The following is a 14005-nucleotide window of genomic DNA, read 5'->3' as shown; positions in this document are numbered from 1 at the left end:
AATAATATCAAATTATATGCTTTTCCTTAAAGTGCATTTTTTTAATCATTATGTTTTAATAATCTTTTGTCTTGCTTTAAGTACACTTATTTTGATGTTGACTATCATACGAAAGCACATGTAAAATACTTGATTATAAATGTAACTGTAGTGTGTTATTCAATATTACATTTAAAGCTAATATATTATAAATGTACTAAATTGCACTAAAAATGTGTAAATTTATTGTGTCTGGCTAAATTGCACTACTTGTACTAAAATTAGGTTTCATAAATGCGAATGTCAGTACATTCGGCAGTACAATAACCATATTTCAAAGACAATAGAAGTAATTATGAAATTAGATGTAAGGATGTAATAAAGTCCTACTAAAGGCAGACTGGGTCAAAAACTCTAAAGTTCAGTTACATTTAAAGTAAATTTAAACTATCTACATTTACTTCCAAATAACATGCAATTAAGTGTCAGAAAACATTATTCATTTTGCACTTAAGTATATTATTTCAATAATATGTGCACTTTTTTATATAAGTGTACTCCTTTTTTACATAGATTTCATTTATGCATTTGTTTTATCTGGCTCTACATATGTTGCAGGAATTAGTTGAGATGAGTGACATGGAGAATGACTCGGATGTGGGTGGGTATCCTGTGCTGGAGGGTCACGGCAGAGCTGCCTCCATGCCCAGACTCAATGCTGGCTTTCAGGTAAACATCTCCTATATGTGTTGGCCTTATGAGGTCATTCTGGTGGGAGTTGGGAGTTGAATATAACTGCTGTACAGCCTTTGTTTCTTATTCTCACAAAATTGATTTCTGCAAAGAAAGAGGCAGCTGGAGTATGACTGCAGGAAGATACAGGGAAGAGGAATGAATGGGCAACTGTATGAAAGAATGGATGAATGGAGGCAATAGGGAGGGTGTATTAATGAATGCAGAGAGGAGATAAAAAGTTCAAGCAAATTAATTGGTGGAAGTCAGAAGAGTCTCCACTGTGAGACACATTTTTGTCTCCTCAGCTCAGTTGAGTGTGTGTGTGTGTGTGTGTGTGTGTGTGTGTGTGTGTGTGTGTGTGTGTGTGTGTGTGTGTGTGTGTGTGTGTGTGTGTGTGTGTGTGTGTGTGTTTGTACAGGTTTGGCTATACTTGTGAGGTCCTCACTTATATAGTGAAGTGTGTTTGTGTGTGTGAGAGAGAGAGAGAGTAAAGGAGAAGAAGGGGGACAATGCAAAGTCTACATACTGTATACCGAACTATATAGGAATATTTTAACTTATCTTTTCTGTTTATCTTATTTTTATCTGTTGTATTTTAATCTTTTAATTTATTTTACATTATATTTATATCATATAAATATCTAGAATTCTTATTTTAATATTGTTTATATTTTAATGTAGTATTTATGAATATTTTGAAATTCGTTCTTTTTTAGCGTTTTTGATATTTTAAATTTTTTTTTTAGTATAAGTTTTAGCAATTTTGTGATCTTGTCATTTTCAGTAGTTTGTGTTATTTAAAAATTTAGCTTTCTATTTATCTTAATTTTTTTTTACTTTAGTACTTATTTTCAGTTAGTTACCAAGGTAAAATTTCTAATAGAATTTTTTTAAGTAAAAGTTTTTCATCTAATATTTATAATGTATTGTATGTCAGTTATACTCCAAAAAAATAATTTTAGTTATAGTAATAATAACACTAATGTAATTTTGTTTTTACATGTTTCATATTCGGTTTTTTCCTCATTATCAGCTGTAGTGTAATTATTTTATGTTGCTTTTTAACTGTAATTTATTTCTGTACATACTTTTTTTCTGTATTTTTGCCACATCGCTAAATGACTCAAACAGTGTTCAGCATCCTTGTTATAATGTCTTGTCTTTAGTCTTGTCCTGTCTTGTCTCGTCCTGTCTTGTCTATTTCTTCTTTCTCTCCACCTCTCTTTAAAACATCAAACTCACTCAAATCTCTTTTCCTCCACCTTTTATTTCGATACAAACAATCTCTCCACCATCCCTACTTTTTAGCCACCTATTTTCTGACCATACTGGATCTTGATATCTAAACTCTTCATGAACATCATCCAGTCTTTACTCTGTCCCTCTCTTCTGATCTCTTTCCTCCTGTCTCACTCTGTTGCTGTGTCCATGAGTGCCACAGCTGTGTGCCCTGCTCTCCTCACCTATGTGTCCTCTTCCTCTTCCCGTCCAACAGCGGAGCCACTTACGCCACACCGCCGGAACGTATCTAGCAGTATGTACAAGTGTTCCACCTGCAATCGCTCTCTCTCTTTTTTTTTCTCTCTCTCTGCCAGCCACTCCATTTTTATGTTGGCTTGTGTGTGCTTTGTCCATTCCAGCTCTTTTAGAGTCCACACTCTTTTAGCAGGCCAATAAACTTATACAGGCACACTTCATATTAGCCTGGTGAGGTAAACACAAAACTGACATGCACTGCAAAGACATATATAGTAGTTAATCACTGTGGAAAACTCATTTACAAGTAATGGAATAGATTAACCACAGTTTTGTTACAGCAAAATGAAAAGCAAAGAATAAAATGCAATGCTTATTTTATCTTGGATGTTGTGAGGTGCTAACTGTAAGTATGAGTGTGTTTCATTTAGTGGGTTGTGTATCATTTTGATTTGTATTAGTGCAGTCCTCTCTTCACATATCTTTCAGCGATATAAATATATTATAAACAGTGTTGGGGAAAGTTACTTTTAAAAGTAATGCATTACAATATTGCGTTACTCCCTAAAAAGTAACTAATTGCGTTAGTTACTTTTTTATGGAAAGTAATGCGTTATGTTGCGTTATTACTTTTGCATTACTTTTTCTCATCCGGGCTGTTTGTTTGTTTGTTTTTATAATAATAAAAAGTTATATTTTTGCCAAATACAAAGGCCCTTCAACACCAAAAGTGAAATGAATAAGCCTCAGGCTAAAGGAAGTACAAATTCACATCTGTACAGTAGAGGGTGCAGTTTAAACAAACAAGCCTTTCATCTGTGCAGCCATTCTGGAATACAGAGCATAGAACAAAGAAGAAGAAGTAAATGAGTAAATGTATGTTCACATTTAGTCTAGAACTAGTCTAAAATAACCATCATGTTCACACATAGCGCAGACAACGCCTCTGCATTTCTCTTAACATAGACATGAGAGCTGTCAGTCAATAAATGGGAAAACAAAGTAACTTGCGTTACTTATTTAAAAAAGTAACTCAGATATTTTGTTGTAAATTTAAAAGTAATGTGTTACTTTACTAGTTACTTGAAAAAAAGTAATCTGATTACATAACTCGCATTATTTGTAATGTGGTACCCTCAACACTGATTATAAACATACACCGTTCAAAATTTTGGGGTCGGAAAGATTTTTGAATGTTTTTGAAAGAACTCTCCTATGCTCAGCAAGGCTGCATTTATGTGATCAAAAATACAGTAAAAACAGTAATATTGTAGATCATTACAATTTTAAATAAATGTTTTGGTTTTTAATATATTTAAAAATGTAATTTATCAGTCTCACGTGATCCTTCAGAAATCATTCTAATGTGCTGATTTGGTGCTCAAGAAACATTTCTTATTATTATCATTGTTGATTAATATTACTGCTTAAAGGTGCCCTAGAATTAAAAATTGAATTTACCTTGTCATAGTTGAATAACAAGAGTTCTGTACAAGGAAATGACATACAGTGAGTCTCAAACTCCATTGTTTCCTCCTTATGTAAATGTCATTTGTTTAAAAGACCTCAGAAGAACAGGCGAATCTCAACATAACACTGACTGTTACGTAACAAACGGGATAATTAATATGTACGACCCCAATATTTGCATATGCCAGCTCATGTTCAAGGCATTACACAAGGGCAGCCAGTATTAACGTCTGGATCTGTGCACAGCAGAATCATCAGACTAGGTAAGCAAGCAAGGACAATAGCGAAAAAAGGCAGATGGAGCAATAATAACTGACATGATCCATGATTACATGATATTTTTAGTGATATTTGTAAATTGTCTTTCTAAATGTTTCGTTAGCATGTTAAATGTGGTTAAAGTTACCATCGTTTCTTACTGTATTCACGGAGACAAGAGTCGTTGCTATTTTCATTTTTAAACACGTGCAGTCTGTATAATTCATAAACACAACTTCATTCTTTATAAATCTCTCCAACAGTGTGTAATGTTATCTTTAGCCACGGAGCACTATCAAACTCATTCAGAATCAAATAAATACTATACTCACATGATCCGACGCATGCATGCAGTATGCATGACGAACATCTTGTAAAGATCCATTTTGAGGGTTATATTAGCTGTGTGAACTGTGTTTATGCTGTTCAAGGCAAGCGCGAGCTCCGGGGGCGGGGGAGCACGAGATTTAAAGGGGCCGCAACCTATATATCGGTACATAGTTAATGATGCCCCAAAATAGGCAGTTAAAAAAATGAATTAAAAAAAATCTATGGGGTATTTTGAGCTGAAAATTCACAGACACATTCAGGGGACACCTTAGACTTATATTACATCTTTTAAAAAGAAGTTCTAGGGCACCTTTAATATTTTTTTTGGAAAACTTTATCCATTTTTTTCAGTAGGCTATTTGATGAATTTATAGAGTTGAAAGAACCGCATTTATTTAAAATGGAAATCTTTTGTAATATTATAAATGTCTTTACTCTCACTTTTGATCAATTTAATTTGTCCTTGCAGAATAATAGTATTCATTTCTTTAAAAAAAAAATATTACTGACCCTAAGCTTTTGAATGGGAGTTGGATTGGGGGGACTAAATATAATGAATGAACTACAGAAAACTTCATAATTCCAAATTTTGTGGATCGATTAGATTCGAACCAAGTATTCAGGAATGCAACAAAGCAAAATAAACTTTTCTTGCTCAAGCTATGTGGAAAGGGGATGCACTGCTTCTTAGAGTTTCTGAAATCTTATGCCACTGGGCGGCACTAGTGAGTGTTTGTAGAAGACTACAAAAATAGAAATTCCAGTCATCAAGCAGTGGTCATGGATCCTCTAAAGAGTCTGCCTTAAAGTCACTTTTAGGCCAGTTTAACATTAATTCATCTTTTTGAGACTGTAAATGCACATGTACACTGTATTTACATTATACTATATGAATACAGATTTACAGACATACATAGATTATTTGTATACATGGAACAGCAACAGTTAACCAAGAAAAGCTCCAGTGACTCTTTATCGATCAGTGACCACTGCTTGGCTGTGGATAGTTCATGCAGCAACTATTCCAGCCGTCCAGTCCGTGTGTATAAGAGACGAATCGATGACAGCATTCAAACAGCAGAGTGTTTGCATCGACCGTGACGATGTTCCACTGTTTTCCGACACGCGTGTGGGTCCGCAGGAGCGGGCTGAACGACGCTATTCAGTGAAAGTGTGTTTTCATGCTCAGCTGGTGTTGTGCGTCTGTTGTGACAGGTCTAGTGGTCTGAAACTCTAGTCATTCTAGTACTGTGCTAGATATGTGTCCTGTCCTTTATCTCCTTTCTTCATCTTTCACATGTTAACACAATTTATTTCTGCTGCACAGCCTATCGCAGACGTGAGTCCCATGCGGCGGTCTACGTCCTCGTTGACTCCTCAGAGAGGGGTGCGAGAGGTCAATCTGAGCGAATATGACCTGGAGAGGCCCCAGATGGCCTCAGGTCAGACCCTCGCTCAGGAGAGAGAGAAGGAGCGAGCCCATCATCATCATCACCATCATCATCACCGCTGCCAGCGGCGCAGAGACAAGAAGCACAAATCACTGGATCGAGCCATCAGTGAGGAGCAGCCACCGCCCACAGGTGGGCTTGATTTTCATCTCATTCTTTTACACTCTTCAGCACATCCATGTGAAAGAAAATAGTGAATATCATACAGCCAGTACAGAGCCAGACAGTAGATCTCAACCTTTTTGATTCAAAGGTCCCCTCTGTCTAACACAATATTCCCCAATAAGACTGTAAGACTTCTATATAATATAATATTAACAGACTAAACACCCTCTGACTCAGCCTGCTACAGACAAACTCTTACACCCACACTTTTGGGGGAGATAAACCCATGAATAGCATACTAATAGTAGTTAATAAACAAAAAACTTTTAACATAAAAATCTTACATACTTCATCTTTAAATAATTTTACGTCATCCACCCACTAGAACACCCTAGCAGCCACATAGCAACTCGTTAAAATCTGGGCTTTGGTATGCAGTTTTATATGTTTTTTTATTAATAAATTACAGTTTTATATAAGATTTGACATTTGCCATATATAGGTCTGTAAAATCTTTAAGGATTATGAAGAAAAATGGAGTACTCGTTGAAAATCCCAGCTTCCTTTGCTTAGCACAGTGATGTAAATTCTTTTAAGGATTATAGTGATCAGGTTATCGAGGAAAAGACTCTTTATTGCTCTCCAAAGCGCTTTGGTCTGGGATTTACTTTGTCAACCTCTGTCTTTGACTGAGAGTGGGGCTTACAAACCATTGCTAGAAAATGTGCTTTTGAATTATTTCTGATGTTTGTTTCTTTGCCAGTTTGTGGCGTGACTGGGAAAGTCAGCATTTGAGAAAAAGCAGCTCTTGATCGCTCTCAGAATGACAAAATGAACCACCTCCTAGTTCTTTAATACAAGACTTCTACCCTTTTCTTTCTCTACTCCTCTCATTCTGTTCTTAGAAACTCTGGAACGTAAACATGTCTCTCAGCCTGAGTCTGGCTCTGCTGTTAATACATCGGTCAGCTTTGACTGAGTTGAAACAGGGCAATATATCAATTCACTGAAAGCTCATTTCACTTGGGTGTGTTTGTACTCAGATTTCAAACACATACAGACACCCACATACATCTTCCTCTACATGTTTTTGTTCCTCTGTAGTCAAAGATCACAACACCAAACAGCAGGGCTCACACACACACCAAGTCACCAGCCCTTTTGTTGTGATATATAAGTGCCCTCTGGTGTTTTGAATACACAGTGGTTTCGATTAGTGTTGGGCAGTGTCTGGTGTTTACAGCTCAGTTAAAAGGCCCTGGTGCATGGATACCATTGTTTATTGACACACTTGGAGGAGAATATAAGCAGAAAAAAAATGAGAAATTAATAATTAATCATTTAATTAAATTGAAAAATTCACATTTTTTTAAGTACACAACCCACATTCTTTTTTCGTGCATTATTTATACAAATTACTTTACACATCTTTATTCACTACATGAACACGCTTGTTTATTGACATAATAGGGAGAGGACTAAAGCAGAAAAAAATAATTAATTTTTGAAATGATTTTATGAAATGATTTTAAGACTTATTTTAATTTTAAGAATTATTTTAAGCATTCTCTCAGTTATTTGATAATAGATGTAAATTAGTTTATTAACTATATAGTTTAGTTTATGAACTATGTGTGTGTGTGTGTGTGTGTGTGTGTGTGTGTGTGTGTGTGTGTGTGTGTGTGTGTGTGTGTGTGTGTGTGTGTGTGTGTGTGTGTGTGTGTGTGTGTGCATATACATACAGTACAGTCCAAAAGTTTGGAACCATTTTTTAATGTTTTTAAAAGAAGTTTCGTCTGCTCGCCAAGGCTACATTTATTTAATTAAAAATACAGTAAAAACAGTAATATTGTGAAATATTATTACAATTTAAAATAACTGTTTTCTATTTCAATATATTTCACAAAGTAATTTATTCTTCAGTGTCACATGATCCTTCAGAAATCATTCTAATATGCTGATCTGCTGCTCATGAAACATTAAATGTGTACAATTGTACAAAATATTTGTGTAAAATATTTTTTTTCAGGATTATTTGATGAATAGAAAGTTCAAAAGAGCAGTGTTTATCTGAAATCTAATCTTTTGTAACATTATAAATGTCTTTACTATCACTTTTGATTGATTTAATGCATCCTTGCTGAATAAAAGTATTAATTTCTTTAATTTCTTTTCAAAAAAATAAAAATAAAAATTCTTACTGACCCCAAACTTTTGAACGGTAGTGTATAATGCTACAGAAGCTTTGTATTTCAGATAAATGCTGTTCTTTTGAACTTCCTATTCATCGAGGAATCCTGAAAAAAAAGTACACAACTGTTTTCAACATTGAAAATAATCATAAATGTTTCTTGAGCAGCAAATCAGCATATTAGAATGATTTCTGAAGGATCATGTGACACTGAAGACTGGAGTAATGATGCTGAAAATTCAGCTTTGAATCACAGGAATAAATTACTTTGTCAAATATATTCAAATAGAAAACAGTTATTTTAAATTGTAATAATATTTCACAATATTACTGTTTTTACTGTATTTTTAATTAAATAAATGTAGCCTTGGTGAGCAGACGAAACTTCTTTTAAACACATTAAAAATCTTAGTGGTTCCAAACTTTTGGACTGTACTGTATGTATATATATAGAGAGAGAGAGTTCAGATGCAAAAGAGATGATATTAAGCAAATGCTGTCTGCATATAGTATACGTTCATCAAATACTTTCGCTTCAGATCCACTAAATCCCAGCGTCAGCCCATTCAGAAATACCGGATTGTTTGCAGAAACCACTAAATGCTTCTCTTTGTCAGCAAATCGTTACAGTGGCAATGACAGGATTTTGTGAGTAGCAAGTAAACACAACAGTGTTCCTTTTGTTGCTGTAAAACTGACAGAAATTGACATTTTACTATGTCTTGTTGTCCAAAGAGGAGGACTTAGAGGTTTTTGCAAAAAAAGATATTGTTAAATACCAATGAATTGACTAAAGTGACATTTTTCAAAATAAGGCATTTCAATAACTGACTAATAAACTTTTCCTAAACATAGGAGCCTGGTGAAGATGCTTATTTAAATCCTTTATATATTCAAATAAATATATATATATATATACACACAAATACACACACACACACAAATGCTGTTCTTTTGAACTTTCTGTTCATCAAAGACTCCTGGAAAAATGTATCATATTTTTCTGTGGTTTCTACAGCAGCAAAGTTGTTTTCAACATTGATAATAGAAAGAAATGTTTCTTGAGCAGCAAATCAGCATATTAGAATGATTTCTGATGGAAGGATGTTGAGTCAATATTGCTAAATCAGGCTGGTCACAACACACAAACAAGAAATGGTTTGAAAATGCCACAGAATATCATATTTTAACATTTTAAAAACAAATACAAAATTCTTCTTTGAACAGGACATCGACTGGTTAATATACAGTATGTGATGTTTTTCTGTACAGCAGCAGATCCAAACACTGAGTCATTGCCTAGGGAACGAGCGCGGGAACGTGACCGTGGCCGCTCCCACGAGAGGAAGCACCATTCATCCTCAGCGGCGGAAAGACAGCAGCGGTACTACTCATGCGACCGCTATGGCAGCCATGAACATGGCCACAGCGTGTCCGCCGGGCCCAGCCGGGCCACATCGCCAGGAGAACCACATGACCCAAACAGGCTTAAACAGGTCAGGTGGTTTCTCTCGGTCACACTAGCTTCTAAACATGCTGTTTTGGCAGCGACTCATACTTTCTTCTCTCTGTTGTGTTTCAGGGAATTAACACTGCTAAAGGAAGTTCAGTCGCTCATACCTCAGGCACCAGCACACCCTGCCGTGGGCGTAGACAACTCCCTCAGACGCCCCTTACTCCTCGGCCGGCTGTTGCCTACAAGACTGCCAACTCCTCTCCGGTCCAGCTCAACACTGCCCAGTCTACAGGGCCCTGCCCCACTCGCCTTAGTCGTGGCCTGTCAGAGCACGATGCCCTACTCAGCGGTAACGCTCACCGCCAGTCTCCCGTGCCTGTCACTCGTATCAGCTCTGACCCCAACATAGGTCCCCTCCAGCAAGACTCGCACTTGTCTGAAGCAGATGACTTCCACGATGCCTTGAGCACGTACGGTGCGGGCCGCTCCCCTAGGACTGCACCCTCCGTCACCTACACATCGTCAGGTGCAACCTCCACTTCCACGCTGCTCTCGCGCAGCCAGAGCGGAGTCCCCAACGGCTATCACTACTCCCTCGGAGTGAACTCGGCACCCGGTTCGAGCGGCAGAGCATCTGGAAGCTACCAGGAGACTGAGAGAGATGACTGGTGTTAGCATGATTCAATCTAGCATGCATTTTATCATCTTTGCCCTGAGTGGAGGAGCTATTTTTGGGGGGAAACGAGTTTTGTCCACAGTTTACACTGCTTTCTGCCCGTTTACCATCAGGTTGAGCACATAAGATTTTATAAAGGTGTACTTCTCTTGTTTAGAACGAAGCAGACAACCTTGTCACTGTTTGCGAAAGTAGCGGCAAGCTGGAAAGCGTTTAAAGGTCTTGATGGGTTTCAAACAGTTTAGCCTCAAGTGACACTCCCCACCGCTTTTAATTTAGTTAGGGCTGATTCCACATGCAGGGAGATGGTCACATCAGCTGTGCCTGTGATCACGACCTCAGACCTCAGAGAGGAAGATGCCCAAAAATACAAGCTATGATCAAAACACTCTTGATCAGTTGTGTGGAAGAAGTGAGATGTTTAGTTGTTGTGGTTGGAGAGGTTGTTTAGGCTCTTTGCACAGGACGCAATGACTGAAAAGTTATTTCTAGGGATTTTGGCTCTGTGTCCACTAAAACGTTTTTTTTTTTTTTTTTTCAGAGGCTTTGTTTAGTTGTTTGCAATGGAACCTCCATATATTTTTTTTTTAAAAAGCCAGCCAAATGATGAGGCACAGAGCGTTTATTCCACGCTGAGCGTTGCACGCTTGACGTTGATGTTCAGCTTAACTTGGATCAAGTGGAGGAGAGACAGGACAAATACCACATGACCAGCCGCTTGTACAATGACTGAATAACTATGGTCTGAATATTCATTTCCATACCAGATGACATCCCTGGACTACCACAATATTAATGAAAAATAATGCTTGGAGAACCATTTCGTTTGCAATGAGTCTACCAGGTAAGCAGCTAAACACTGCGCCTCCAAAGCGTTCTCAAGTGCCCACAACTGGGCATTTTCAGAAGAGCGCCTGGCTAAAAACTCTTTGGTGGACACACAGCCTTAAGGTTTGTGCTGCTGTAATTGTACATCCTTCACTAGCGTGAGTGGAATAGATGGTTTGCTCCCACCTACTGAAAAAAGGCCAAATTGAACTCACTTTTCTAACAGACTGCAGTAGATTGAATATCTTTTCACAGTGTTCCATTTTGTACCTTGTAAATGATCCGAGTGTAGCTGGACATTACATAAGGTCTAATCCTTTTCTTACTCTTGAGAGGTAAGATATCAAGTGCCTAAATTTTGAGATTTTATTGCCACATTGGTGCGCAATGCATTACGAAGCATTTTGGCTTGAAAGAGGCTGTGAACAGAAGCTCTATGGTGTAGGTTAAATGTCACTGATATTTGTTTCTTAAATGTACTTGAGCATGTATTTGAGGAAAGATATTGCACAAAACAAAGACTGTAGCGTTATAAAGATAGTTTAGGTGGATGTTGATGATGTTGGTCTATTCAGAGTGTGTTAATGAAAAGATTCAGTGGAAAATTGATGATATATTAAAAATGCTAATGCAGTTGATTTATAGAGGACTGAAAGGATGTTAGAAGGTTGTATTTGTTGGTTGCTGTTGGTGTCAGTGTTGTTTCCAGAGGGTGTATTGTGAGCTCATGCCTTTCTCTTCCAGTATTTAATTAAAGGAGGAGGAAGGTGAGGGAATTGAAGCGCTTTATTGACTTCCACTTGTGTCTATTGTTCACCACGCAAAAATGCTTCAGTGCGACCTGTTTGAAATAAAGACTATGTTGTATTCTGATGTTTTTGATGATAGTTAATAAATTAAGGTTAATTTATTCTGAGAAGGTGAATTTCTCTCTGATCCTGCCCATATTTTCAGTTTGTCGCCTCCAACCGCGTCTTTTCTATGTCAGGGGTTTTTAGATGGTGTTATATTAGGGTGAGCCTGCAATAGAGCACAACAGTTGCTGTCCACTTTTTCAGCTGTTTCGGTTCTGGAAATTTCAAGCAAAAAAGTATGTGAAGTTGGGGAATTTTTTTAAATAGAATGAGGGAATGAATCCCACAAAGCTAAAACTTTTGACTTAAATTATAGACGTTGTGTAGCCCCGCCCCTTTTTCAGCACCACGCTCATTGTGTTCTGTCTTCCGGTTTGTATTTCCACAACAAGAAGGTGAGATGTTATGGATTTATGAATGAACATTTGTTATGACATCTGCTTCAAACATTACAATGCTCATGATAACTTTATTCCACTTCACCAGCTAATTACTCTTTGACAGCGATGCCATAGAAATATACAGAGCTACTGCAAAAACTGAAGTTCAAACTAAATTCTAAAGATGGCTGCGTGCTTGTTTATCTGGCGCATAAGGTGTATAAAGTTACTGGAAATCGATAAAAAAATGTAAGCATTTTTATATTGATTTTTTAAAACAAAGAGGTATAAAGCTACTGGGAGGAAAAAAAACATATTTTGATGTGATTTTCATGATTGGAAAATCTGTTTGAGTGGTGTATACAGTAGTGACAGGAAACATCCATGGATATTATATCCCACCCATTACTGTTTAAAGTCCCCCTGTGGCTAAAATTAAGTTTTTAATGTTGTTTATATGTCTATGTGGTGTTTTTAATATGTTTTAAGACAAACCATGTGCAAATTCATATGTCAGCACCATTGCTGAGAATTTTCTCTTTAAAACTGCAGTGATCTAAAAACGAGGTTTGAAATCGCTGGTATTTCTTACATCACAGACTACCTTCTGACCAATCACGTCAACATGCCGGTAGGTTTTAGCACATGATTAACTATGACCGCTCTGACGCAAGGGAGTCTCAAAAGCAGCCAGGTTATCCTGTAATATTTTATTACTGATATGAAAAATCAGGTAGTCAACCAAAAGGCTAATTATATTAAAGGTGCCCTAGAATCAAAAATTGAATTTATATTGGCATAGTTGAATAACAAGAGTTCAGTACATGGAAATGGCATACAGTGAGTCTCAAACACCATTGTTTCCTCCTTTCCTCCAAATCTCAACATAACACTGACTGTTACATAACAGTCGGGATCATTAATATGTATGACCCCAATATTTGAATATGCCAGCCCATGTTCAAGGCATTACACAAGGGCAGCCAGTATTAACGTCTGGATCTGTGCACAGCTGAATCATCAGACTAGGTAAGCAAGCAAGAACAATAGTGAAAAATGGCAGATGGAGCGATAATAATTGACATGATCCATGATAACATGATATTTTTAGTGATATTTGTAAATTGGACACCTTAGACGTATATTACATCTTTTAAAAACTGGTTCTAGGGCACCTTTAATTACCGTTATGTGTCTGAAGTTGTAAAAAGCGATACCATTGTGCAGCGTTTACCTCCGTAAGTTGACCAAGTTGATCTCGTCTGAGCGCGTGCGAGTGAGTGGGGGCGGGGCTAATTAGCATATTCATAGATCCGTGTATACTAAATGAAGCAAGGGTGTAGAGTTACAGTTCTCTATCGAAAAAATGAAAAGAATCTTTACCTGTGGAACCTGACTGTTGTGCTCTATTCCATAAGTTCAGGGAAACGTTGACTGTTGTACAGTAGGGCTATGCAACAAAATGACACTTTAGGACTGCTCCTCATCCTGTAGCTTTACCTGCACTCAACACACTCTAGCTTTAGCACCAGTGGGACCAATTCACTGCTTCATAGAGATCTTGATATGCAGGATGTGTCGCTCACCTAAAAATGCATTGCTGGTTATGCTTGATATTGAACAGCCCTCTGAAAGAATATAAAATAATATAGTGGTATTTGTACTGGTTGCACTAGGAGGTGAACCAATGCCGTTTTACGCAACCTGTCACTAAAAGGATGGTTAATGTAAAGACATTTTATTTCTTTATTTTTTTACACTATGTGATGTCCTAGTGAACTGCTTTTGGCCATGATTTCCTTGCTTTGGGATGGAG

At 37.1% G+C, this 14005-nt stretch overlaps 1 protein-coding gene across 1 annotated transcript in view; it reads left to right on the top strand.

Annotated features, from left to right (window-relative positions):
- The window catches only part of cacna1bb (calcium channel, voltage-dependent, N type, alpha 1B subunit, b), a 194733-nt gene extending 184607 nt beyond the window's left edge, over positions 1-10126 (top strand). Inside the window, exons 47-51 of the mRNA XM_067376885.1 lie at positions 598-708; positions 2210-2248; positions 5576-5831; positions 9268-9491; positions 9578-10126. Of these exons, the coding sequence (XP_067232986.1) occupies positions 598-708; positions 2210-2248; positions 5576-5831; positions 9268-9491; positions 9578-10126 (1179 nt within the window). The remainder of the gene's footprint in view (positions 1-597; positions 709-2209; positions 2249-5575; positions 5832-9267; positions 9492-9577) is intronic.
- The last annotated feature ends 3879 nt before the right edge of the window (positions 10127-14005 follow it).

This window comes from Chanodichthys erythropterus, chromosome 22 (assembly GCF_024489055.1).
Source record: "Chanodichthys erythropterus isolate Z2021 chromosome 22, ASM2448905v1, whole genome shotgun sequence".
NCBI lineage: Eukaryota > Metazoa > Chordata > Actinopteri > Cypriniformes > Xenocyprididae > Chanodichthys > Chanodichthys erythropterus.
This window is presented reverse-complemented; position numbering and strand designations above follow the sequence as displayed.